Source organism: Zonotrichia albicollis, chromosome 7, assembly GCF_047830755.1.
Source record: "Zonotrichia albicollis isolate bZonAlb1 chromosome 7, bZonAlb1.hap1, whole genome shotgun sequence".
NCBI lineage: Eukaryota > Metazoa > Chordata > Aves > Passeriformes > Passerellidae > Zonotrichia > Zonotrichia albicollis.
The window spans coordinates 46,286,636-46,312,034 of record NC_133825.1 but is presented as its reverse complement, the minus strand read 5'-3'; the positions used below and the strand labels follow the sequence as shown (position 1 = coordinate 46,312,034).

At 41.9% G+C, this 25,399-nt stretch overlaps 2 protein-coding genes across 15 annotated transcripts in view; both read right to left on the bottom strand.

Moving 5' to 3' along the window:
• Nucleotides 1–462: 462 nt before the first annotated feature.
• LYPD5 (LY6/PLAUR domain containing 5) lies at nt 463–4,856 on the bottom strand. Its single transcript, XM_026795217.2, has 3 exons — nt 4,298–4,856; nt 3,375–3,491; nt 463–2,727 (listed from the first exon to the last, which is right to left on the bottom strand). Exons 1-3 carry the CDS (start codon nt 4,350–4,352, stop codon nt 2,525–2,527), a joined length of 375 nt encoding a protein of 124 aa, XP_026651018.2. The 5' UTR covers nt 4,353–4,856; the 3' UTR covers nt 463–2,524.
• A 148-nt stretch (nt 4,857–5,004) lies between these two features.
• TACC2 (transforming acidic coiled-coil containing protein 2) overlaps nt 5,005–25,399 on the bottom strand; it is a 127,625-nt gene continuing 107,230 nt past the window's right edge. For 6 of the 14 annotated variants that reach the window (XM_074545330.1, XM_074545333.1, XM_074545335.1 and 3 more), the window contains 10 exons: nt 24,784–24,964; nt 24,531–24,671; nt 23,539–23,619; nt 17,628–17,771; nt 17,162–17,238; nt 13,098–13,141; nt 7,634–7,794; nt 7,204–7,310; nt 6,268–6,388; nt 5,005–5,512 (listed from right to left, as the gene is read on the bottom strand). In XM_074545330.1, coding sequence (XP_074401431.1) covers nt 5,447–5,512; nt 6,268–6,388; nt 7,204–7,310; nt 7,634–7,794; nt 13,098–13,141; nt 17,162–17,238; nt 17,628–17,771; nt 23,539–23,619; nt 24,531–24,671; nt 24,784–24,964 — 1,123 coding nt within the window. In that variant the 3' untranslated portion in view covers nt 5,005–5,446. The remainder of the gene's footprint in view (nt 5,513–6,267; nt 6,389–7,203; nt 7,311–7,633; nt 7,795–13,097; nt 13,142–17,161; nt 17,239–17,627; nt 17,772–23,538; nt 23,620–24,530; nt 24,672–24,783; nt 24,965–25,399) is intronic. The other 8 variants (XM_074545339.1, XM_026795215.2, XM_074545341.1 and 5 more) reach the window with 4 other exon arrangements.

The following is a 25,399-nucleotide window of genomic DNA, read 5'->3' as shown; positions in this document are numbered from 1 at the left end:
AACAAAACCATTAAAATGTTTTCTGCAATTTAATGGAGTTTAAAAAATATTCATCCTATTTTGTTTTTGTTTCTTTGTGCTTGTCTTTCTGTCAACGCTTATGCCAAAATCCATCACGAAACCGCTCTGAAAACACCAATCCACAAACGTGGTTCATCCCTCCTAGATATCCACATGCAGGCACACTTCAGGGTCATAACTGGGCAGGGAAAATGTATTTTTTTGCTGTAAAAAGCAAAGCAGGGCCTGTGAGGAGCTGGGAGGCAGGAGTGGATGGAGGCGGCGGGAGCTGCCTGAAGATCCCAGCCCTGGCTGCCGTCAGGAATGACAGATGGTGTTTGTCAAGAGGATAGAGATTTACCTTCTTATTTTACCGTGGAAATGCAGCAGCAAGAACACTACCAACGTCCACTATTTTATCCAACAGATTTAAGAAATATATCCCACATTAAAAAAAAAAAAAAAAACAACAACAAAACAACAAAGCCCAACAGGATTCCTGCAGGAAAACAGAGCACCAGATGCAGCTGGAAATCCCAATTAAAAGAAGCAGTTGTGTTTACCAAGAGACAATGTCAGCCATTGCATGTAATTTATTTTCTCATTAAGGAAATGCACTGAGCACATACAGAGATTACATTCAATACAGATTTATCATTACAGAACCATAGGAAGATAAAGATACAATCAATACCTGCTTCCTGTAGCAGAAGAGATTGAAGGAACTGCTTCAAGCTGAGAACGAAATGAAAAATACTTACACCAATTTAAATGATTTTTTATACAGATGAGACACTGGAGTCCAAATTAACATTCTCAGCCAAGATCTGCTGCATTGTTGCAATCTTTATATTTAACAGCTTTATCAGAGTGGTGCCTAGAGACTAAAGATAGACCAAGCTGCCTTGTCTGAGCCCACCTGAACAAACCCAGGAGAATCCAGGCAGTCTGAAGTCACAGCCCACATGAGATGATGGAAGGATCCACACTGGGGAAAGGGCACAGTAAAACAAGGAGACAGCTCAGCCCCTGAGACAGCTACAAGGCAGGCAGGGCTACACTCTGCAGGGAGGGCTCACTCATTGACCTTGCAGCAGCTCTAGAGTTTGCAACCTGAATAAAATTTTGGTCAGTGTGAAGAATTCTACTACACACTGCCCAGAACTGATTTTTCAAAGAATTGTACTGAAAAAAAAAAGTCACAACACAAAGCTAGGGGAAAAACTACTTTGCCACTTATTTTGTGAGTTCCATAAATTTGATGACCTAACCTTTTTCCTGCTAGGCAACTAAAACTAGAACTGGAAAGACCACCTCTACCTCAGCTACACCAGCTGGACTTTCAGCCAGTCCTGTGCATGTTGTGTGCCAGGGGTTGGACCAGATCATCACAGCTGGACATTAAAATCTACAAATTTCATTCACCTGCTTGCCTGGAGCTCTGAGTTTTGGATCAAAGGAGGTAGTGATGCACAATGCCTTCTACTGTGTGACCCCTTCTGGATCATTTACTTGGTAAAACTGCCGTGAATGAGTTTATTAAAAATACTGATTTAGTCCCTCTTTATGCCTCTAAAGACCTCCAAGTAATTTCATTCACTTTGCAAAATGAAAAGATCATAAACCACCTCAACTCCATCACATCACTGAAAGGGGTGACCTGTACAGATACATACACTCCTACTCTCAAAGGCTGCAGTTTAGGGCAGTGGAGAATTATTTACATAACTGAAACCTCAATAATTATAAACTCAAGTTATAAATTGCCTACAAGACAGGAATTAATCACTTGTTTTTAAGCCAGCAAGGGAGACAGATTGAGCCAATCTTTGGAAAGAGTACCAGTTCAAAAACAACTCTTCTTGTTTCTTCTTCTTCTGATGCTGTGATAAAATTCTCAAAGGATCAGAAAAGACTGGAAGGTGTTTTTTCCAAGGAAATATGCACACAAACATAGAACCATTAAATGGTTTGGGTTGGAAGGGACCATAAAGACCATCCAGTTCCAGTCCCCCTGCCAGGAACATATATACAACAGAATATGCCTCCATGCATTATTCTCTTAATCACCTTCTCTTACCGTTTGTATTAATACTAAATCATCTGTATTTCAAGTTTCCTTTTGTCCAGCACACCAATATGCTCTGAAAGATTAACCTGCTTGCTAGAATTTTCAGTCACTTTGTGCTTGAAAATTTTAGCTTGCTTTTGAATATCTGCCAACAGCAAAAAGCATTTGGCAGCCATTTGCCCTTGACCTTACTACCAGGTTACCTGCAGCCAAGATTTCTCCTTATCCAAATTGCAGGAAAATAAGCAGCAGGGCAGCATTCCTTACACAGAGATCAAGACCTATTTAGCAGATGAAACAATTTTTTTATCTAAACATCTGTCAGGTCTTCCTACAGCTTTTTGCCTAGTGAGATAAATGGTACATGGAGCAACGTGATTATCAAATACTATCACCCCTTGCTAAGAAGGCAGAGTTGTTGCTTCAGGATACTCTTTTTTTTCCTTTTCACCCTCATGTCAGCTTCAGTAAGGGGAGCCAGAGCAGGGTGAGGATGAGGAGGGGGAGGCTGCAGGAGCTGGTGACCCTGGGAGCCAGGCTCCTGGCGTTGCAGTTGTTGGAGTAGCAGCAGTGGACGCTCACGCCAGGCGCCCGCGATCCGTCGCGCCTCGCCCGCTCGCAGAAGGACCTGAACGAGCAGGACTTCATGATGCCACCTGCAACAGAGCCACAGTGAGCCCACAGGGGCTGCCAATGGACCTGAACGAGCAGGACTTCATGATGCCACCTGCAACAGAGCCACAGTGAGCCCACAGGGCTGCCAATGGACCTGAACCAGCAGCACTTCATGATGCCACCTGCAACAGAGCCACAGTGAGCCCACAGGGGCTGCAAACGGCCTCCTGCACCCCCAGCACCAGCCTGAGCATCCAGCACTGGGCCGGGTTGGGCCGCTCCTCACAGGAAAATGAACACGGCCACAACAAGGACACGCACCAACAGCTCCCCCTTAAATAATTGAATTTATCTTAGAGGCAACTGGTGCAGCTTAAATACCTTTGGATGTGCCCAAGTGCTCATTAGCTTCTCTTCCATCCTAATTTCCAGCTAAGCAAAAAGTGGGCAATACTTAAAATGCTTCTTCCCAGCTTTCCCACAGACTGGGTGCAGCTCATTGCGGCGCACCGACAAATCATTCCCTGTGGGATTTTGTGACAACAAAACCAGGACTGAGATTCATTAATGGGGTTTATTTTGAGAGGAAACATTTAATTTTGGTTTGTTCCTTAACTTACTCAGCACTCTTCTCTATTTCTTTCTTTTGTGACAAATGCAACAGGTCTGACACATTTGTGACACTTACTTGCTTGTCCTCTAATGACTGCACAGGCATCTGCATGGCCTGGGCACTGCTGACTTCCTTGTCTGTTGCAGTCATCATCACTAGAGCCTACACAGGTGTAACACTGCAGTGCTTCACCTGGGTGGAGGGAGAAGAGACCATTTAGAACTTAGAAGAAGTATTCAAAAATATCCATCTTTCTAGTATGTTTTCAAGCACAAAATAATTCCAAAAGAGCTTCGGTAAATCCAAAGAGTCTGTAAATCTTATCAATGTTTTTAGAAATGGGTCAAATATTGATAAAAAGATAATAATAAAAACACATCAACAGCAGATTACTTAGTTGTTATAAGTAATCTGCATTTAAAATAATACAAAAAACATTTGATGTTCTGTAACTGCATACATATCTTCTTGTAATGTTTTCAGAGAAGAGCCCACAAATTGGTTTCCCCCCCCCCCCCCTTCATGATCTTTGGTCCACAGTGCCATGAGAAAGCACATTGTATACACATAAAATCTCACAATGATCCAATTTTCCTCTTCTCCTGAAGTACCAATTCAGCTGGAAAGCACAGCAATGTATCTTGAGTTTTGCTCTTGTTTAAACACCACAACCACACCTCAATCCTTTCTTTTCCTTGCCTCAAATTACATGGCATTTTCAAAGGAAGGCAAGCATGAGTTATAAAGATATTTCAAATGCCACACTTGAAGTTGCAGAGCAGAAATCCCACCCTTGCTATCAGTGGGGACATTTGAATCTGTTAGCACACACATTTATCTTTACAGAGGTGCAGTTCTGTGCTGCCAACCACACACACAAAATAACCTGAAACCACCCAGCCCAGGAGAGGAGCCCAGAACAGCAAAGAGGCTCAGCCATGCCTGAGGCAGGGAATGCAAATGAAGTAAAAAAAGGAAAGAAAAAGGAGCTAACTTACTTTTGAGGACAAAAAGGGAGCTGACAAGAACCAGGCTGAAGACTGTCCACATCATGGAGATCCAAGAGATGCACCATTAGGCAAAGAAAGCAGTTTGTTTGCTATTAGAGCCTTAATGCTTCTCCTCCATCCCTAATCCTGCGCAGAGGATAACTTACAGGATAAAGAGGTGTTCAAGAGTGCTACTTATGGAGCTTATTCTGGCTGCACCTCTGATCACACCAACCTCAGCTCCACCAGCCCTGCAGGCAAATTCTGCCAGGAGCAGGAAATTATTCACCTTTCAGTGCCAGACATGCTTAAAAACCATCCTGTCACCACATGGCACAGCCTCTGACTCCTCCAACAGCCTCATTACATTTGCCCATGGGATTTGCTGGATCAGGGTCAGAGCATTAAATATTTTGGAGGATTAAGCCTATGCTTGAGACTTGAGTGGTCCAAATCCAACACATAGACACACATATATATATATTTAGAGAGACATTAAGATATAGACCTAGATATGTGCACATAAGCAGCAGACTCTTGTGACCCACAAAGTGTTCCAAGCAGTGACCCATGAAGTGCTTTCTCTGGAGGAATTAATTCCCAAGAGCATCTGGTGCTGCAATAAGCAAGTGAAGGACACAAAAGAGAGACATACTTATCTTCAACTTTCAACGAAAAAATTTATTTACAATAGAGAATTTCATTTGTGACATGCATTTTCCTTCTTTTTTTTTTTTTTTAGATTTTATTTTACAAATCAGCAAATGCAGATAAAGTTTACATTCCTTAAGGCAAGAGTCCCCATGCAAGTAATACATGTTTATATTAAATCCAAAAGACATCCAACATGGGAACTCATGTACAAAGGGAAGGCTAGGATCAGCAATTTGTATTTTCTTAGAGAACTTGACAATCTCCCTGATACAGGAACTTTGAGATCAACTTGCTATGAATTATACTATGAAAATGCAAACAATAGCAAGAAATTCTGATAGTCATCTTAGTACTGCATACAATTAAATCAACTTTATTTAGAAAGAAAATACAGTAGTGCATACGAAAAAGTGAAAATATAACCTGTCCACATAAATGTATGGACATCAGTGTGCCAATGGTCATATTGCACTCAGTATCGAAGTCCAGAAATTTGGTTAAAAGTTAGCTTTTCCCCATTTTGGCAATCAGTTCGTCACAAATCTTTGTTAATTCTTCTATCTCTTTATTCTGGAAAATAAAATATGAAGTATTAGGAAAAGGATTGCTGCATTAGAGATGAGGAGGTTTGTTTTTTTTTTTTTAATTTTAATGTTATCTAACTAGTGAGAAAGGTGTGGGAAAATTAACTTTTCTCCAATGCTGAGAACAGGAGATTTATACATACAGATATATCTGCATATATAGTACAACTAAGTGCTCATATTCATAGTACAGCTACATGCATTCAAACAAATGCTTCCTTTCTTCCAAATTCAGCTCCTCCAGTTTTAATAAATCAAATTTAGCACCAAAGCAGGCAGCCTCACAGCACTCACTCCCAGTACTCCACAATAATACAGAGTGGAAATTTGTTTCTAGGCTGCATTTTTCTATTTTTTTTTTCATTATTTTCACCCTGCCTTGCAGAGCTACAAGCAAGGACAAGCTGTTCTGTGCCAAAGCAAGCTCCCTTGGCTGAGCTAGAGATATAAATAGGCATTTCCTACAGACACTTTGGAATTAGCATTGGAATTACAGCTAGCACTAAAAAGGGAAACAGAACCTGAGAGAAAAACCTGAGAAGTGAAGCAAGCCAAGGCCTGGGCTGCAGAGGTGCAGTCTGAGCTCTGCCCAAGGCTGAGCCAGCCCCAAACACTTGGGCTCAGATCAAACCTGGCTCCAGCTGCTGCTCACAGGGGTTCTGCCTTAAAATCTGGGGAGTGCTGCTGTCCCCAAAGCTGCAGGACAACCCTCAGGCAGAGCTTGGCTCCTGGTTTATTTACCTTTTGTTCCAGTGTTCTCTCCAAGGCATCCACTTTGAGCTGCTCCTTGCGAAGGCTGGCCTGGTACGCTGCCTGCTCCTGCTGGGCCTTGCCTCTCACTTGTGCAATTTCAGCATTGGCTCTGCAAAAATCACAGGGCTTGGTCACATCTGGGTCTCCACAGGAAAGGGCAGAGGGTGCCCCAGGGTGGACAGCACCTTTACAAATGGGGGGAGAGGGCAGGGCTGCCTTCTGCACATCCTGGGTATGTTGTGAGATTTGTCCCTGAACACTTTCCACAACTCCCTCTGTTGCTCAGCAGGGGCTGCAGAGCCTTTTCTTACTGTCTGTGTTGCTCTCTTTGTGCTTCTCTCAGATATCTCTGCTGAGGTCACAAATATGACTCAGGCAGAAGTGTTTTATGGCAGTTACCAAATATGATCTCCAGTTTAGGGCACTGTACTATGAGTCCTGAACATGATCCCTAGAAAGGCTTAAGTGGTCATTATGTGGAGATCTAGAAAAAAGAAACTGGCTAATGGCTTCTTTCTTGATCCTCCCATGATAATACATTAACAAATGTAAAGACATTAGCTAAATATAGAAATTTAAGGTGTTCTGTATGGTCAGGAGCTGGAAGAAACACCAGCACATTGCAGAAATTCTCATTATTGCATTTCTTTCCACCTCTATCCCAGAGCAGCCTGTGCTTTGCATATCGCAGGATCAGTTTGGGATGTGAGGTCCAGCCATGGGAATCCTTCTGCAGCATGAACTCCTGAAAAAATGTGTATAATCCTTGCACCAGCCCTGGAAGTGCCCAGGGCCAGGTTGGACAGGGCTTGGAGCAACCTGGACCAGTGGAAGGTTCCTGCCCATGGCAGGGGGTGGAACAAGATGGTTTTAGGAAGGATCTCTTCTAACCCAAACCATTCTGTGAATCCATGACTCAATTACCTGTCCAGTTTCTCCTCAGCATGAATTTTGAGTGCCTGGTACCTCTGCTCCTCCTTCTTCACTCGTGACAAATATTCCTGCGCACATTTCTTCAACACTTCTTCATTCTTAAAAGAGAAGATGACATCAAATTTAAACCAAGAGGTTAAAATGCAGGACAGGGAGTCACACACACAGCTGTTTGAAGGGCTGCAGTCCAACACTGACACCCCCTGAAAGAGAATATTTCACAATGCAAGGAGTTTTACAATTTTTCTGTTTGCATTTGATAGCTGCCTGCAATCCTTCACCTGAAGATTATGGTTTGGCATGCAGAACATCAGAATCAGCTGGAAACACAAGTCCTGCCTTCTGTCCAGCAGCACAGCACATTCTGGTCCACAGAATCTGCTCAGCTCTGCTCTTTAAAGGAGATGTTAAGATGACTCACCTTCCGAAACCCCTCCAGGACTTCCTTCATCTTCTCGTATCTCCTGAAAAGATCTGCCAGGGATTTCTCCACTGAGTTCAGATCGGCCAGAGCTTGCTCCTTCTCCACTATGAGCTGCTGAACAGTGTGGTGGGAGACAGATTTCTCTCTCTGTTCATCCTCTGAAAGAAGAGAGGAGTAGAGAAAAGAGAGGTTTTCAGAAGGGTAACAGGAGTAAGTCCACTGAGTTCACTATCATCTACAGTTTCTACTATACTCTGCCCTATTTGTGTATTAGTAAATTTATAGGATCCAGAAAAGTCAGATTTATATAAAGACACAAGCCTGGTTTGGAAAACAGTTGCTAAATACAGTGATATTTAAATATTTTGATGTTGGGGGAAAATGTGAATGTATCTCTGTAGTGATGATTTCTTCACTCTGAACTCGAAAAGGCAGGTGCTGGATTTCCCCTGAAGATGCACGAGCTGAAGGAAAGGACATTTATGCACATTCCTAGCACCGGCCACAAGTTATTTGCCACTGTTGATAAATGCCTGTCATCTCCTGGCACCTTCTAATCCTGCATAAACAAGGCACTTTGTTCAGTGCAATTCAATTCTTCCCTTGGAAAAGCAATGTTTTACCAGCTCTCAGGATTGCTGGAGCAAGTGGCAGAAAGGAAATCTAACATCAGACAGACTTCCTAAGTGCAAAAAAACTGCAAAAAACATCTGCCAAACTCCTCCTGTGTATAGCTAAATTTGAGCCAGGGGTGGTGGGAAGAACATAACAGGAATACAAATCCATATGGAGGAGGAATTTTCAAGAGAATTGACCTCATAATAAGCTGGGATATTCACATAACACTGGAAGAAAAGGTCTGGCATTGTCTTCCAAAATGCTGCATTTTTTCCTTCACATCCTAAACTATGATTCTTGTGCCCTTGTTTTAAGGGGTACTTTGCATGATACCTAAAGGAAAACCCACCCACAAAACACAACAGTTTTATATTACCATTTTCCTTGGTTTATGATAGAAACTAAGATAAGGTAAAAAGTTCTCCTGTGGAAAAAGCATGGGGCATTTCACAATGTACAACTTTTCATCTGGATCTTCATATTTGGAAACATAAAAACTAAACAAGTTCGTTGGTTTTATTTGAATAGAAGATTTCATCTGAATTATTTATAGTGCTGGTCAGCTCCAAAATGCCAAAGCTGATACTGTCAATTCCCAAGCTGAGATTTATCTCTTCCTCTTGCATATTCCATCCAAAAAATACACATTTTTGTTGGCCTGACCAAGGCTAGAGCAAGTGCATCAGCTCCTGAGCTCCTCTGCTCACCTCTGACAGCACCTGGCTGGGGCAGAGCCTGACCTGAGCTTGTTTTGCTCTGTGTGATACAGAAGATGAAAAGAACCAGAGAAGTTCTCAGAACCTGCTTGTAACACCTTTATTTTACTGGTGAACAAACACCATGGACATGGCAGAGAAGCCCAACTGTGTAATACAATATCACTTGGATATATTTAACATTTTATTAAAAAGAAACATTCTTTTCTATTTTGCTTTCTCAGAGACACTCTGTATTCCTCTCTAATGTCAAAATTAATGTGTTCTCAATTAAAACAAAAAAAAAAATTGTTGTTTTTTGTTTATTTTTCTAAAGCTCAGAGGCTGTCTCCTTGTGTTCCAGCACTAGATTTGTTTAATTGTGCTGGAGATTACACCCTGCCTAGATAATTCCAAACCCTTTCCTGGCAGGATCCTGTTCTCTGGCAACACTTCTGTCACTGCTGCAACTCCATGGGCAAGAGATCCATGTGCATCCTCATCCAAAATATTTTAGTGTATTTAGTATCACATCCCTACTTTTTGTGAGACTGTTGTCTGAGGTATTTTAGCCACTTCCTTACTTGTTTCCAGGGCGATCAGGAAGTTAATAATTCATGTCACACTCCCTCACAACTACTGAGCTCCTCCTCTTCCTCCCAGCACATTGTGGGCTCTCCTCTCTCCTCAGCTGGATCAGCTCCTCCAACACTCAACCCCCAGCACCATTTAAACTCATGGAAACTGGGGCAAATGCTACAGAGCCACAGAATGGTTTGGGTTGGAAGATCCTTTAAAGATCATTTAATAATTTAATAATTTAATGTCCCTGCCATGGACAGAGACACCTCCCACTGCACCAGGCTGCTCCAAGCCCATCCAAGTGATGCTCCCAAACCAAAGTGGTTAAATACAACAAAAGGCAGAAACTTGGCTGGAGGGAGACTAGAGTTTTATGTGATACTTTCATAAAATCACAGAATGGTTTGGGTTGGAAAGGATGTTCTATTTTCTAAGACTATGATGTAGTTTCAATAAAATGTGCTAAGTCAAATCTTAGATAAGTGGCCACACATCCTTAATTCTAAATATGTTTACGAAGTTATGTGATCAAAATATTTGAATTAAATGACTTCCACATCTGCAACACAGCCTGCCCAGGGCTCACCAACAATCACAGCAGTATGCTCAGGACTAGCACTATCCAAATTGACAGAATCAGAGCAGCACCACGGCAGATCCGCTTTTCAGGCTCAGCTCACTACTACTCACACGACTTAATGGGAATGCAGCAAACAGAGAACAAAAGCAAAAGAAACTAAAGATGCAAAATGCTGGTGTGAAAGTTGGTGAAAAGCTTTACTTACCAGGCTTGCCTGTTTTGTTTTTGCAAGCAAATAGCAAGAAGCAACGAAAACGGAAGCAAAATAGAAAAATCGGGAATTGTTAGGAAAGCAGCAAATAAGTAATGCAACAACCTGTAATGCACAAAGCATAACATCTGTTTGTTTTTCACAAGGAGAATCTCATCATCTATTCAAATGTAAAGTAATAAAAAAATCCTCATAATGTAAATCTCATAATGTAAAATCTCATAAATGTCATCATGTATTCAAATGTAAAAATAAGGATACATTTCTAACAGGGAAAAAAAGACCAACAAACCAACATTAGAAACTTGTCAGTGAAAAGAAACTGGGGTGGGGATTTTGGCTGTGAGCCAGGTGTGTGGAGGGTGCAGGAACACTGGGGTCACCCAGGCTCTGCTCCCTGGCTGTCAGAGCAAACAGCACCAAGCACAAAGCAGCAGCACAGCCTGAAAGCCTGGTCTGTCCTCTCCCCACTCCTCAGAGTAAACTAAAATGTGTTAGGAGTTGAGGCAAATGTAAGAAAAAAAAGGGGAAAAAAAGATAAAAGCACGAGTGAAAAAATACACCAAGTGACACTAAACAGGGATCTCCACACTGGCAGCCTGCACAGTGTGGCATGAAGTAATCACAGCAGCTAAGCTGGGTAATTTTGGGTTCCATATATGTGAGACAGCAAATACTGAACCTTCCACAGCCCTTGGAATCAAAGGCAATTGCTGTTTGCAATGCACATTTTTCAGTGCCTTTAGAAGCAAACATAGGCAGTCATATATTGTTAATATGGGACATTTTCAGTATTCATTATGCACACACCAGCCTGCAAAAAGCTCAGCAGGACCTATCAACCTCACTGAATATTCATCAAAGGGATTGGTGAATTTGGTTTATGCACAGTGCCCTTCTAACAGGGCTGTATAAATAGTTCAGAAGGGTTAAATGATGAACAGAAACAGCACAGGCATTTCTTTTGTTCAGATGCATATTCTGCTTCAGCACTGAGGCATCACTAACAGGTCACTGAAGTACATGCAAATAACAAACACACATTTTCCTCCACATGTGGCATTCGGATGAGTGAATTCCTTTATCGGAAGGGACAGCAATTTACAAGAAATGGCATGACAAAGTGGGACAATTAGATCAAAAATTTACATTAAATGCAGGGAGAAGCCTCACATTTAACGTTTTACCATGCTGTAGGATTTGCATACTGCTCTAATTAACACAGAAAGGATGTTTTCTGTGTAGCTGTTGTTGGTTCAGTTCCTTTGCAAACGGACAGCAAATTCAATTACTTATAACCATAGCCCTTAAATACTCACCACAGAGAGGCTCTGATACTCTGAATCTGAAGTTTAAAGAGCTATTATATTACAGTCAGTGGCCCAATACTTACTGAACCTTCATTTCTTTGCAACAGGAGGAAATGGCAATGGTGGAACACACCATGTACACCAAGGCATCTGCCTCAGGATTCCTATTCTGTATCTTACTGTTGCACTGCAGTCTCAAAATTAACTATTTTTTAAAAATTTCTTTCTCGAAAACAGAATTCTAATTTATCTGTTGTTAACTGTATGCATAGCTTGGGGAAGAAAGGACAGGTCTTTCGTGTGTCTGTAGGACTGGCCAGGTTCAGGGTGGATGCCACACCAGGGTATGTTTACTGTAAACCAAAATGAAACAAGTTCTTTGCACACTCTGGTCACTCCTGCTTGAACATTTGCATGATGACAATGACACACACCATGTCAGAAAGCAGCACATTGGCTCAGTTGTGCATACAAAAGGCAATGGAGGCAAAACACCAGAGAGAATGAAGCCTGGCATATTATTAGTGTTTATTGTTCATTATTATATGTATTTCATTAATTTATTAGTTATAGCTGTCATTACCATAAAATTTATTTGCAGGTGCATTTTACCCTTCACTTGAAATGAGGCTGAAATGCCTCCCAATGGCCAAGAAATCCAGGAAGGCAGCAAAAGCACCAGAATCTGGTGCTCTTCTGAGCACCTCTGGCCTTGGAGACCCCAAAATTCCACTCAGCCATTTGCCTTTCTGGGAAACTGCTGGAGCTGAAGCAGTGCAAGGCAGCCCAAGCCACTGGTGCTTGTGCCTGCTATAGCCAGACTAATAAAAAGAGCTTTAGAAATCTTAGAGGAGGCTTTAAAATCACATCCCAGGGGCCAGACCTCACGTGCTGAGGAACCACACGAGCCCTGCAACCTTTGGCTTTGGAGAGCTACTGAGGGTAGAGGTTTTTATCTGTGAGACATGCTGTTAGCAAAGGTGTTTTTTAATTACTGAGAGGCCAAACTTGTCACAATTTAGACTTGAAAGGAGACCCCTGTGTCAGTAAGTAACTGGGGGGGGGTGGATTGGGCACTGGAAGGTCCCAGCTGGGATTGGAGTTAATCTTGGTTTTGGTCTGATCAATGCACTTAGCACAGATAATCCCTGTTGCTGTGAAGAGCTAACTTTGGTATCTGCCTTTAAACAGCTGTGAGCTGATGCCTAAGGGGTTTTTAGGTCACTGAAAGTCTCTCCTGGAGAAACCCATGAATTTGAACCTGTTTCCTAGGGAAAGCCCTGAGCTCTCTGTGTTACCTGAACTGCCCGGGGGCTGCTGGCTGTGAGACGAGGCCCTGACTTTTCCTTTCCTGGTGTCCTCAGATGCATTCACAATTCCCTGCAGCATCAGCAGATGCAGCCAGCATCAAAATGAAGCCCACAGACTCCAACCAGGGAGCACCTTTCACAGCAGGAACACCTACCTATCATCTGAGCAATCGTCTTCTCGTATTCCGAAACTATTTTTCTGTAGGAGGGGAAAACAAAAAAAAGACAAATTTTGGCAAACAACATCATTACTCATGCTTACTTAGCAAATAACACTATCATAAACTGAACTGTAGTGCTTTAAAGAGATACAGAATCCCATCATACTTTTATATGTTCTTCATTGCCCAAATAACAAAACTGAGAATTTTAACACTGTACCTGATTTTTAACTGTCCATGGAAATCAATAAAGGTGAGGGGAGGAAGAAGAGATTGCTTTGAAACAGATTCTGCTTTTTGAAACATCACCCATCGTGATTATAAACACTGCCCTAACTCAAGTATTACAAAGAGCCTGATGTTTCCATTACTTTCTCCCCTCTTCTCCAAATTTGTGTTGGTTTCTTTTTAATATAAACTTCAAGTAAACTTATAATTGGCAGCAAGTAAACCTAACAGGAGTAGTGTTGGCTATCATCCAAATTGTATCTCATCTTCCAAATGAATGTTCTCATGATTAAATGATTCACTACCACTTAAAAGAACAAGATCAAAATATTCAACTATGTAGCACAAAATCCATCATGTCCCATTTCCCAAATCTGTTTTTGAAGCAGAGGTGGCAAAATTCTACTTTTAAGACCGTTTTATTCCGTATACTCACGGTAGGCTTTGAATTTCCTTCTTGAAAAGAGGTTAGCCAAAATAAGCAGATTAAATGTGATTTAGAAAGATGATCCATCCCTTCCCAGAGCCAAATAAAGCTAATGAAATGAGACTAGCTTGATCTGTGCTTTGATTCATGAGCCACGCAGGACCGTCTACAAAAAACAAAATTACCCCACACTTCATCAGAAGTGGATATTCCAAACAGCTCACTGGAGTTGGAATACACCTCTTTTGAAACTCACTTTCACTTGCTCCATTTTCAAAGCTCTGCTGCAGTTGGTGAGGTTACAGAAAGGATGTGGGAATAAAAGTCAGTAAGGAAAGGAGAAACTTGCAGAGTTCCTAAAAATCAACTGTAGTAACTCCAGAAGTGCCTCAAATCTGAATCACAGACAGAGCCCAGAGGCCTGAGAAGGTCACCTGGCCCTAAGGTCAGCAGCATCTCCCCTGCCCTGGTCCTGCAGAGCACTCAGAGAGCAGGGCTCTAACCCCAGCACTGGGATTTTTCCTTTCAGCCATAAATAACACTTTGGAGGGCAAAGATAACAGCAAGGATTTTGCCCTAAAAGAAAGGGTTTGGTTTCATGTCCAAAGCAGATTACCTCAAAAGCCTGCTGTAAGCAAGGAGGATCTTAAAGCTTTGTCATGTCCTTGTGACACAAGGCACCTTTGGGAAGTTTTATCATCCAAGAAGGGGAAGCCAAGGACTCAGGGTACTCGGGGTAAGGAACACAACATTACAACACTGCAGCACTTCCCGGGGAAGGATTTGCTCCAGATTCATGTCAAAGGCCTCTTTCAGTCCAGCAGCCTAAATAATGGTCATTACAGCTGGGGAACCAAAGGATGCTGCCACATCATCCCTCTTTGGGAGGGCACAGCTTAACCCCAGGCTGACACATTACTTAGGCCTAAATGTATTTGAGACACAGTCTGATCATCTGTAAGGCATAAAAACACCAGAATCTAAGGCTATAAAGGCTCTCAGAGGTCATCTGCCTGACTCCCCTTACAGAGTCACGATCAATCAGATCTCCAAAAAATCATAATTTAGTATTTCTTGCCTGCCTCTGGTTAGACTCTTGGATTATGGTACAGCCGCTGTGGTTCAGCTCTTTGATGGCTACTGCATTATTAAACCTCTCATTCTGCCTTCTGTTCTCTGGAGTGGAATTTCCTCCAAGTAATCTTTTCCTGGTAATTTAGATGAATTCAGGATGTTCCAGCTACACTATGCAGTACATGGGTACAGGAGCATTGCTTCTCCTTCTCTGGGAAGTGATGCTTTTGTGCCTGCAGCTCTAAATAATCCCTTCACTCCCTGCTTATCATTATGTCATATCTCATTGCTGCATCTCTAATTTACCACACATGGACTGCTTGAACATTTCAACTTCCAAGAGAAATCTTATCTTGGTGCACATATGTGTATTTATCATTTTGTGACAATATTAGCCAGATTTTTTTCTCTTTCATCCACACGTTCCGAGCATGTGCCTGTGGGAGATCTGGCTTGGTTATTGTAGGGGGGGGTTTTGAAATCATATTTTCTGGAGGGTGGAGACACACACAAGCAAATTACTGTGTGGAAGATGAAGGTGCAGCTGCTCTGTGTCACCCCTGGCTCTCCTTCCATGAGGGAAAGGCCTGGCAGTGCCCACTGGCAGCCAGCAGACACAGAGCAGAGCAGGCCCCACACTCGAGTGTGAGCTGCACACTGAGGCATTCCTCACAATCCCTCCCTCTGCTCCCTCCTGGTTTGGCTCCCTGGGTCTGACTGCTCACAGCCACTCCGTTCTGTTGCTCCTCATTAAGCATTTCAGGGCTATGCCAGGGCTTTGTTCCCCATCCCAGCAGAGCACAAGGGAGGTGAGAGAACTCAGCTGGGCGCTGGGAGGTGGCAAAAAAGAAATAAAGAGGCTGCCCTTGCCTTTTGCAGATGCTTCTCTTAAGATGCCTTGGCTCAGAGCCCCGTGCTGCTGCTACTCCAATCTGCCATGTGCAATTCCTGGCATCCATGCAAGCGTTTGTGGAGCTCTGCACTGCAGCTCCCTTCTACTCTCCCTCCCTAAGCACAGTTTTCCTGGATATAAGTGATTGATTATGTAGGTCATCACTAGATACAGAGTTTAGTTTTAAATCACTGAAACTCTGCATTTTGGGAAGAAGCTGGTGCTAGAACAGAAAGGATTTTAAAGAAAATTCAGTCTCAGAAGTGATTTGTATGAATTATTACTTAAAGGAGGGATGCTAAAATAATGTGACAGTTTCCTTTTTTTTTAGTTAAGAGGGAGGACCATTTTTTCTGGTTTTTGAAGGTAGAAAATAATAAGCTTTAAAGGCTCCATAAAGTATTTTATACACTCTCTTCTGCAATTGATGGCTTTCTCAGATTCAGATCAATGAGCAAGCCAAGCTCATTGTTTTGTCCTCCTTATGGTCCTACCAACTGAAAAAAAAAAAAGCAAGGCTGAAAGCTTGAAAGGTTTTTAACTGACTGAATGGAAGGCATCAGTTTCTTTGAGCAGCACTGCTCACATCATCCACTACAGGGATTTTGCTGTCATCCTTGCAAGTGGTAGGACCTGGGCTGGAGAGGAGGATCAAACCATGTTCCAGTGTACAGATATTTAATGTAACAGAGGCAGGCTGGCACAGAAATAGAACACACACAACCAGAACAAACTGAAAAGCTCTGGGTCCTTCTGTCAGCTCTCAAAGGGAACAAGAGAGCAAAAGCCAAGAGAACTACTGCTTTACTAAAATCAACCTTAGTGTGTGCAGCAATTAAAAAATCATCTTAGTTCAAAGAAAAGGGTGTAGAATCTCCCTAAAAGCCAACATTGATAGTCCAGAGTGGTTCCTGTACAGGAAATGCTTTTCTACTGACACTGCTTTGATTTCTGTTGTTGAACAACTTTACAATGATGTCCTGGAGGCAGCCTGTACTACTGCAAACCTGCATGTTCTTCCCTACATTCCTTCCTTTTTCCAAGCAGAACTAGAAGTGAATTTAATGTGCATTTAATGTGCACCCTCCTGCCAGCTCTGCAGCAACTCATCCAGCCTGCAACAGGAACCTCACCATGCAATCCTAGTGAGAATTCACACACAGACCAGAGGAACTCCTTCCCTGGCATTAACCTGGAGTAAAACCTCCCTTATCTCAGTATTCTGAGGGTGTGAATGAGATCAGCAACACAGAAGTTTTCAGTGATTACCCTGAACAGTGGTGCCCCCCATACAGAGAAAAGATAAAGGATCAGTTCAGGATCAGTGCAATGCCATGCCTTAAGTTACAAATAAAGCTAAGCAGAACAATTGTATGAGCCTGGTACTCTGTTGTCAGGCTGAGATGAGGCTCTCTGACACAGTGATCAATAACCCACCTCATTTCCATCACTTCCCTTCTGCTTTCTTCATATTTCTCTTTCCACTCAGATACTTCCCTTTCCTTGGCCACAATCTGAAACAGAAAACAAAGGGAATAAACCCCTCTGGATTATATCCATTTTTTCATTGCCATTGCTAGCCACACTAATATGATACATAGCTTTGTAAAATACATCATTTTATTCCTATTTCAAGCAGCATATATTTTTATATAATTATATAACAATGTCAAGATGCACAGTGCATCTTGACTGAGGTTTAAAACCATAAAGATTTGTGTTTACATCATATCTGCTTTTCACATCTGTAAAACAAGTAAAACTTGCAGTGTGGCACCTTTTGCTTTAGTGTGGCTGAGGATGGCTCCAAGAACAGAACAAGTGATCACATTTGGGAGAAAACAGGCAAGAAGGGAACAGGAAGGGGCAGGTTTCTCCTTTCCCAGGTTGTGCAGACAGTTACCTCTGCCCTGGCCAGCCGTAGTGCAGAGTCCAGGTCCTGCTGGGGGTAGAGCAGAGCCGTGGTGCTTTCTGCATCTGAGGCGCCGATGCGGGAGTACAGAGCGCTTTTGGAGATGGAAACATCTGCTGGGATAGCAGGTTCTCTCTGTGGGTTTGTTTGTTTAAATACAAAGAAACAAACCATTAAATAGGTGTTTAGCTCATGGGTTTTCTGGTGTGGTGCTAGGACTTGTAGTCTAAATTACAACACAAACAAGGAGCTCTGAATTCAGCAATCATAAAATATACATTGAAGATCCATAAGAAGCACCATGAGAGTCATATTACCTTTACAGAGAGAAAATAAAGGCAGCATTTTGTTATCAATATTTTAAAGTCTTATCTTAGAAAATGTACTGCTTTCCACCACAATATCCACAAGAAATGCACGTCAGCAGGAAGAATCAGATTTGAAGGCAGAAAGCTTGTTAAGGGGAATTCTGCTTCCATAAAAATAAATCAAGAAACCAGAAGCAAGAGGACAGCTCACTTTCTTAGGTCTGGCCTGTCAATACATGGCATCTATCATAAAGAATATCACAGAAAAAGTGTGACTATGCAGGTGGCACTGCTGCCCCACTGGTGTCCAGCATGCGATTAGTCAGTTAAATGAGGCTTTTTTTGCAGCTGTCAATTTTGCTCATGTCAGCAGCAGAGATTAATAAGGGAGAGCAGCATGTGAAATGAGGAGAGCAAAGAACAGGAATGTGACACTGAGATGCAGGAGATATCTCACAAACAACTCTTGATGCAAACAATCCAAGGTACAGCACATGAAAACTGAGGAGATTCCAAAGGAGAGTCCACAGAACCCAGAATGGTTTGGGATGGAAGAGACCTTAAATCCCATTCAGTGCCACCCCTGCCATGGCAGGGACACCTCCCACTGTCCCAGGTGCTCCCAGCCCTGTCCAGCCTGGCCTTGGGCACTGCCAGGGATCCAGGGGCAGCCACAGCTGCTCTGGGCACTGCCAAGCCCCCACCACAAGGGCTGGACCATGAGTGGGGAGGAAAGTCAGGTTGATCACTGCCTTCTTCCATCCACTGATGGAAATGGATATTCAAATCCTGTTTTCCTTGCTGCTAAAAAAGGGATAATGTGTTTTCCCAGTTTACCTGTTAACTTTGTGCATAAAACAATGTATTCTGCTCATTCAAGTTCACTAATGCTGTAGCTAAGTCTTTAGGCTTTATCTGCAATAATTAAGAGTAGGAATGTAGAGTACTTCAATCATTTTTTACATAAAAGAGAAAATAATTATTTTCTTGTATTTTTTTTGTAAAAGAGGGTGGTGTGGTTTTGTTTAAGTTGTTTTGTTTATCCTTTTTTAAAAGAAAATAGCAGAATCACGCTCCAGTGACTGAAGCACAGGGATGTGAAAGGAGTAGATAATGTCTGGATCAAGGTTCAGTACTCATTAATTTCAACATCACATATTCTTGTCTCAACACTTGTAAAGGAAACTTTGCCAGATGCTATTCCATAAAACATTCACCTCCTCACAGCTCTTCTCACACTGCCCAGCATCACAGAAAGCATCCAAACCCACTGCTAATTTTGTTGTAATCCCTTGTGAGTTCTTGTATCACACCTGACTGAAGAAGCTGTATTAAAAATTGTACACAATGCACCCAGGACCAGATGTTCCGGATATCACATCTGTAAAGAACATGAAGAAACACTAACAACATTAAAAGACTAGGCAAGAAAATTTAATTAGAACAAGAATAACCTAAACAGTACCTACAGAACACCTCACTGTATCTTCATTTACAGGAGACCCTCACTAATTTACTGGTATTTTTTGTTTTTACACCTAGGAGTCAATTGACTCTTCTGGGATTTATGAAGCAGGCTATGCCTTCTCTGTTTTTGCTACATTTAACATAAACATCTAAAATAATGATCAATTCCAACAGAATTAGGAGGCGCAAGCTCAAACTCGGTGGATTTTCTGAGGAAAAAATCCATTCCAAGATCTGTCAAAACTGCACAGCCTGTGGTCTGAAAGTATCTCCAAATGTAAAACAACTGCATAGGACAAAAATCCATCTGGCACACAAGCTCAGACACCTCTGTAAATGCATAAATAAAAAAAAAAAGGTTCTTTACTCCCTCCTTAATCACAAAGTAGGAGTAACTGAGAGATAAAAGAGAGCCATTAGATCATCAAAGCTGTCCTCCAAAGAAAGGCCACCCCTCAGATCGATCTGTTGAACTGCATCTGTCACATTTCAAAAGCCTCCCGCAGCTTAATTGGCTGGATCTCATAAAGAGATTGCTGGAAAATATTCATTGTGCCAAGAAGAAACACAAACGTTTTTCAAGCTCATATAAAAACATGTCAAAGTAACTGCTGGGAGGATGACAATTTTTAAAGAAAAAGATGTTTAGAGCATTTAATATATACTTATAGGTATTTTTATGTAGTGCACAACAGATCATTAATACAGTTATGTTTTCTCTAGCTCTCTTTGCATTTGATGAAAATGTACAAACCAATAGCAATAATGACGTGCAGAACAGCTTGAAATTTCAAAAAAACGACCATAAAAACTCTTGGAATTTAAGCACTGAGCAGAGATGCTTGTAGCAGTGGTACAACCAGTGTTGCTCTAACTCTGGGAACACCCTGCACAAGTCACAGCTGGGCTCTCTGGCAGGAGTAACCAGTAAAAGTCATCATGGCTTTACTTCAAAAGCCAATTTTTACACAGCTCCTAACTGATGCATATGACTCAGTAACTGTTATTTGCTGCCTGCAAAATATTCCTGCCCTGAGAAAATAACAGCACCTGACCAACAGGATGATGGTGTTACCCAAAATAACCCAATAATAATGCTTTAACACCTAATTGCTGAGAAGGTAAGCAGTTAATTGGGGTAATAATCATCACAGGGATTTGTAAGTCACTAAACCTTGCACAGAAAGATTAGTCTTCAGGGGAATTACTACAAAATGTAGGTCACTACAATCTTAGTGTAAATATTTGAGAGCTCAACATGCTTCTCTTCCCAGCACCTTTCACAGAAACCAGATATCTGACCAGAAGGGAAAGAAATGCACATCCATTAACCAGCTGCAGCTATCTCACTTCCAGGAGGTCAGAGAGGGAGAAAACAGAGAAATGGAAGGAAAATGAAAAGTAGTTTTTATCCCAGCAGTTAGAGGAATGTGTGTTTAGCCCTGCTGGAAATGAGGCTGTCCTTTCCAAACCCCTGAAATGCTGCCTGGGTGTGCATGGAATGATGGATTCTTCTGATAGATGTGTGAGCAGACAGGTCAAGGCAGGCAAAGTCAGACCTACTTGTGCTTGCAAATACATGGAAAAGCAAGGAAAACCCAAGCAGAAGTTTCCTGCCCGTAAAGTTTTGCTAAGATCAATGGCATTGCTGTTTGTAGGAAATAATCCTCATTCACTACCATGAGAAGCCCACAAAGCTGTAATGCACTAATTCCATTTTTGCCCATGCCCTTCATTTCAGTTTTTATTTTCCTTGGATCCTATCTCAGCACCCACAGGTGCTGGATTTAAAAAATTACCTCACAACATCCAAATGGAGACTGTTCAACAGAAAATTTACCTCAACATTTACCTCAACACTGGAAGGCAGAAATACTTGGCAATGTAAAAGTAGGTGACTGGGCCTGCTGTTGTTTAAGTCTGTGACAAGAAATTTGGGAGTGGCCAAATAACTCCCCTCACCCTGAGAACAACAATCTGCACATCCTTATTCTCACTCCTAGTGCTAGCACAAAGTGCTTATATTTAATCTTCATTTTAGGTGATCTAATCATAACAAGTGCTTCTGTCTTTATTTATCATCCTATTCTTGTTACCCACTCAGTCATCATTTAGCAAATGTTAAATGTAATTATATAGCATTCAGAAAATAACAGAGGCCAGCCATCCAGAAGGGAATTCTGCCAGCAGCATCCAAATTTAAGTCACTGCAGTCATCTGCTGGTTTCTGTTCTGCTTAATCCAGGCCATCAGTCACTGCAGGTCACAAGGGGTGTCATCACAGGCTAATTTAACACTGAAATAGCAAAGCCATGCAAGGACAAAAGTCCTTCCCAGCCTAACATGACACCCATGGTGTTGGCCTACAAGCATTGCTGTGCCTGGACCAACATGGGGCACTGTCATCATCAATAAGTGCTGCCAGTTCTCTGTCAGAGCGGGGAGTTCTGCCTGTTTTTCTCTCCTCACCTCTGCTTATCCTTTTGTTATCTCTGTTACACACATTAGTGACGTTTTCTAAAAAGTCACATGAAATCCGTTCCATATTTCTAAGGAGTTCAAAACTTGTTCCAACAAAACAAGGTGCTGTGATGATGCTGAACAGCATCTTTAAAATGTAACCCCACATTCTGTAAAAATTCTGCAGCTCACAATCTCCCCTGGGTAACTCACAAGTATTCACAAACACACAAATGCATTCTCTTCAGTCTAAAAGAGTACAATTTGTGAGTTTCTGAACAGCTGGCTGGTTGCAGAAATGCAGATTTTAAACAGAAGAACATCTATGCAATATTATGTGTTTCATCTCAGGTGTTTCCTGATGCTGGAGGTCCTGAATCCTTCATCCTAGAGCAAAGTGTTGGGAGGATAAGGAATTTGAGAGAGAATAAGGAAGCAGAGAGGATCTAGAGAGGATCTCACCTCATTCTCTTCCAACACCTGACACTCAGGACAGCAGAGCAAGGGGACACAGTCACACAAAGGAAAATTATTTTTGTTTTTCCTCCTTTGCTCTTTATGTTCCTCATTACAGGTTTCAGCTTGGTTAGTCCTTCTAATGAAGACAACAGCATGTTTTTCCAAATTAAATAAAAGATTATAACCACATACTCTAAAATACTCTTAAATCCGTGAGGAATGTGTTTACCTTAGTAAATATATGTGCACAGCAGAAACAAAGTGACTTATGGGCTTTAAGCTGTGTGAAATAAATCAAATATGATCATTGTTTTTCCAGAGGAGTACAGGTAACCTTTAAAAAATCTTTACTTTTATGATGTAGCTGATCTTTAAAGCACCAAGAAATTCTACCCTGAAACCAGCCCAAATGCTGTTGTGGTGCAATGAACTCAGACAATTTAGGATTGGGCAAAGACTTTGGGCTGACCTATTAATGGACAGTACAAGAGGAAGGTTACTGGAGAAGGGGGTGTCAGAAGCACATTCTCCTCATTTGGAATGAGAAGTCTCACTGCAGCAGGACACTGCCATCCCATTCAGCTGATACCCTTTCCCAAGACAGCCACCAACATTTATGGGATGACTTTTTTGGCTTTCCAAACACAGTGAGTTCCATGTGCAATCCTACAGAACAGCAAAGCATCACTGTGAGGCACAACTAACCAGCAGGACCTGCAAGTAGCATTGAAAAAAAATAAGATTTAGATCTTTATGAATAAAGACACATTGTGATGGAAGGCTTTTTTTCCTTGGGAGCTCTGTAGCCCGTCCAACCCTGCTGCAGTCCCTTTCTTCAGATGCCTGAGGGCAAGGTTGACTGATTTCTTCCCTTCCAAACACTGAGGGTCAAAGGTATCTGACTTCAAGATGAAAATACTATCAGAAGACAGAATGTCCTTACGGCCAAGCCAGCCTTGGTACTCTTCACCATCAAACAATTCAGGACAAATCTTGCTTCAGAGAAATGACAACCACTACCTGGACCGCAGAATCCATCTCCTGCTGCAGGAACGCTGCTGCTTCTTGCCTGTTGTTAATTGGGGTGTGAGTGGGGTGGCAGCATTTCTGTGTCAGCTCTGCTGCCAGCATGCTCCTGGTGCCCCCCAGGACAAGCAGCACTCGGGCTGTGCACACTCACACACACAGGGCAGGCACAAAGCAGGTACCTTGGAGCGCAGGGAGGACAGGGCAATCTGCCTGGCTAACTTCAGAGCTTCTATCCTCATGGCAGCAAACTCTAGCTCCTCCTGTCACAGGGTTTGGTGGGGCAGTCCCCCACAGGGAAAAAAATGTGGTAAGAACATGGTAAGAAAAGTCTGACACACTCAAAAATGGGTTGTTAAATTTTAACGTGTAACTCAGACAATTCCTGGGTGAAAAACACCCCAAATTCCTCTCATGGTGAGAACTGTGATGCAAAACTCCAGGGCTTGGTTAGTTTTGAGGTAGCTGTGCAGAAAAATAATTTGTATTAGGTAATCAGTATGAACAATACTTCCTGTAAAAGAAATGTTTTTTGAAGCTAAAGCTGTTTTATCACAGACTCCTCTTTTTTTCATTTCCATTTTATGTGAATTTATGCCACACGTCAATCTTAGTTCAACTTTTGTTTTTTAAAATTTCACTGTAAATATTCCAAAAAATATGTCCTGACATACAGAACTGCTCTGCAGATCCATTTGCTTTTCCTAGAAGAAACCATGCCAAATTCTGCATTAGAGAAATTACAAGAAAAACAAAGCCTGATTTTCATTTCAGCAGAATTAGGTCCTGAATCTCAAAAAATGAATCTATACATAGAGACTTACTAAGGCCAGGTGACAAGACAACTCTCCACACATCAAGTCCTGTGCTCAAGCTTAAAATAATTTGCTTTGAAAAGACTTCTGGAAAATACATACATTAGAGGTACATAGGATAGGTGTTGATGAAATTTAAGGTTATGTGTTATATGAATTACATGAGTTAAATGAAAATATCTTTGTTCCTCATGTCTTTGAAAGGGGAGAGTTACTTTGGAAAGAATTAAATAATTATTTTAATTCTTTTCCACATGCCATCCAAACCTCCCTCGACCCCTTTTAGATGAGGCAGAGCACTCCTTTGCCTGTGTATGGACAAACAGAAACAAAAGGACATTTATATTTCTGCTACGAACCTGAAGTTTCTGAGCAAATACTGGGGGGTTCTTTTCTGCCAGGTCAGGATCTAGATATTCAGGCTGATCACATAATGAGGCTTTCTTAGATATCCTATTGAGAAGAGCATCAGCAGAGACAAAGGAGTCTTCAGGAGAAGCCTTAAAGGTAAAGATGAGGCTGAATAAGCAACAGAGACTTTGCCCGAGTTGTTCGGGCCAAAAGCAAAATGCAGAATTTCTGGAGGAAGAGATTCCCAAACCATTATCATACAGGACTCACGATTTCAATGGCCTCTGGAGTTGTTCCCAGGGTCATGGGCTCCAGGTCCTTCTGCTTGGCCTTGTCAGGGGACTGTAAATGTGCCTCCTGGCTGGCAGCGAGGACTCGGGACGCTGGGTGTGGGATTTTCATGCCAGAGGACTGCTGGGCTTCGGGGTCTTCAAAACTCGACCTGGAAAAAGATTGTGCACATGTTTTCAGCTTCACAATTCTGCTTCTGGTAGCAGCTGGGCAAGTCCTCTTCATCACTTTCATGTGTATGTGTATATATAAAAATATATTTATACACACATTGTTTCAACTGAAATTTACATCATTATATATCTCGTAACACTTTTAAATATCCTTTCAAAACAATGCACTGGAGACATCAAAATAAAACCAGTTCTATCAGAAAGGTCACATTTCTTCAGTATTTCTCACTTGCCTTTTTACCCCTTTCTCACTGTGACCTACCTCTCTTCCAAAACACGTTTACTCACAAGAACATTTGTCCTTGACAAGCAAAATTATTGGAAGTAAACACAATTCCCACATCCTGGTCTTATGAACAAGAGCCCTTGTTCAGAAAACGTATCCAGGGAAAACCAAGTGAAAAACTGCAATT

Coding starts and splice junctions, on each gene's coding strand:
- LYPD5 (XM_026795217.2), bottom strand. CDS start 4,352: ATGATGTGGACAGTCTTCAGCCTGGTTCTTGTCAGCTCCCTTTTTGTC. Junction 3,492..4,297: donor CTCCCTTTTTGTCCTCAAAA/GTAAGTTAGCTC, acceptor CCCTCCACCCAG/GTGAAGCACTGCAGTGTTAC. Junction 2,728..3,374: donor AGTCATTAGAGGACAAGCAA/GTAAGTGTCACA, acceptor GCTCTGTTGCAG/GTGGCATCATGAAGTCCTGC.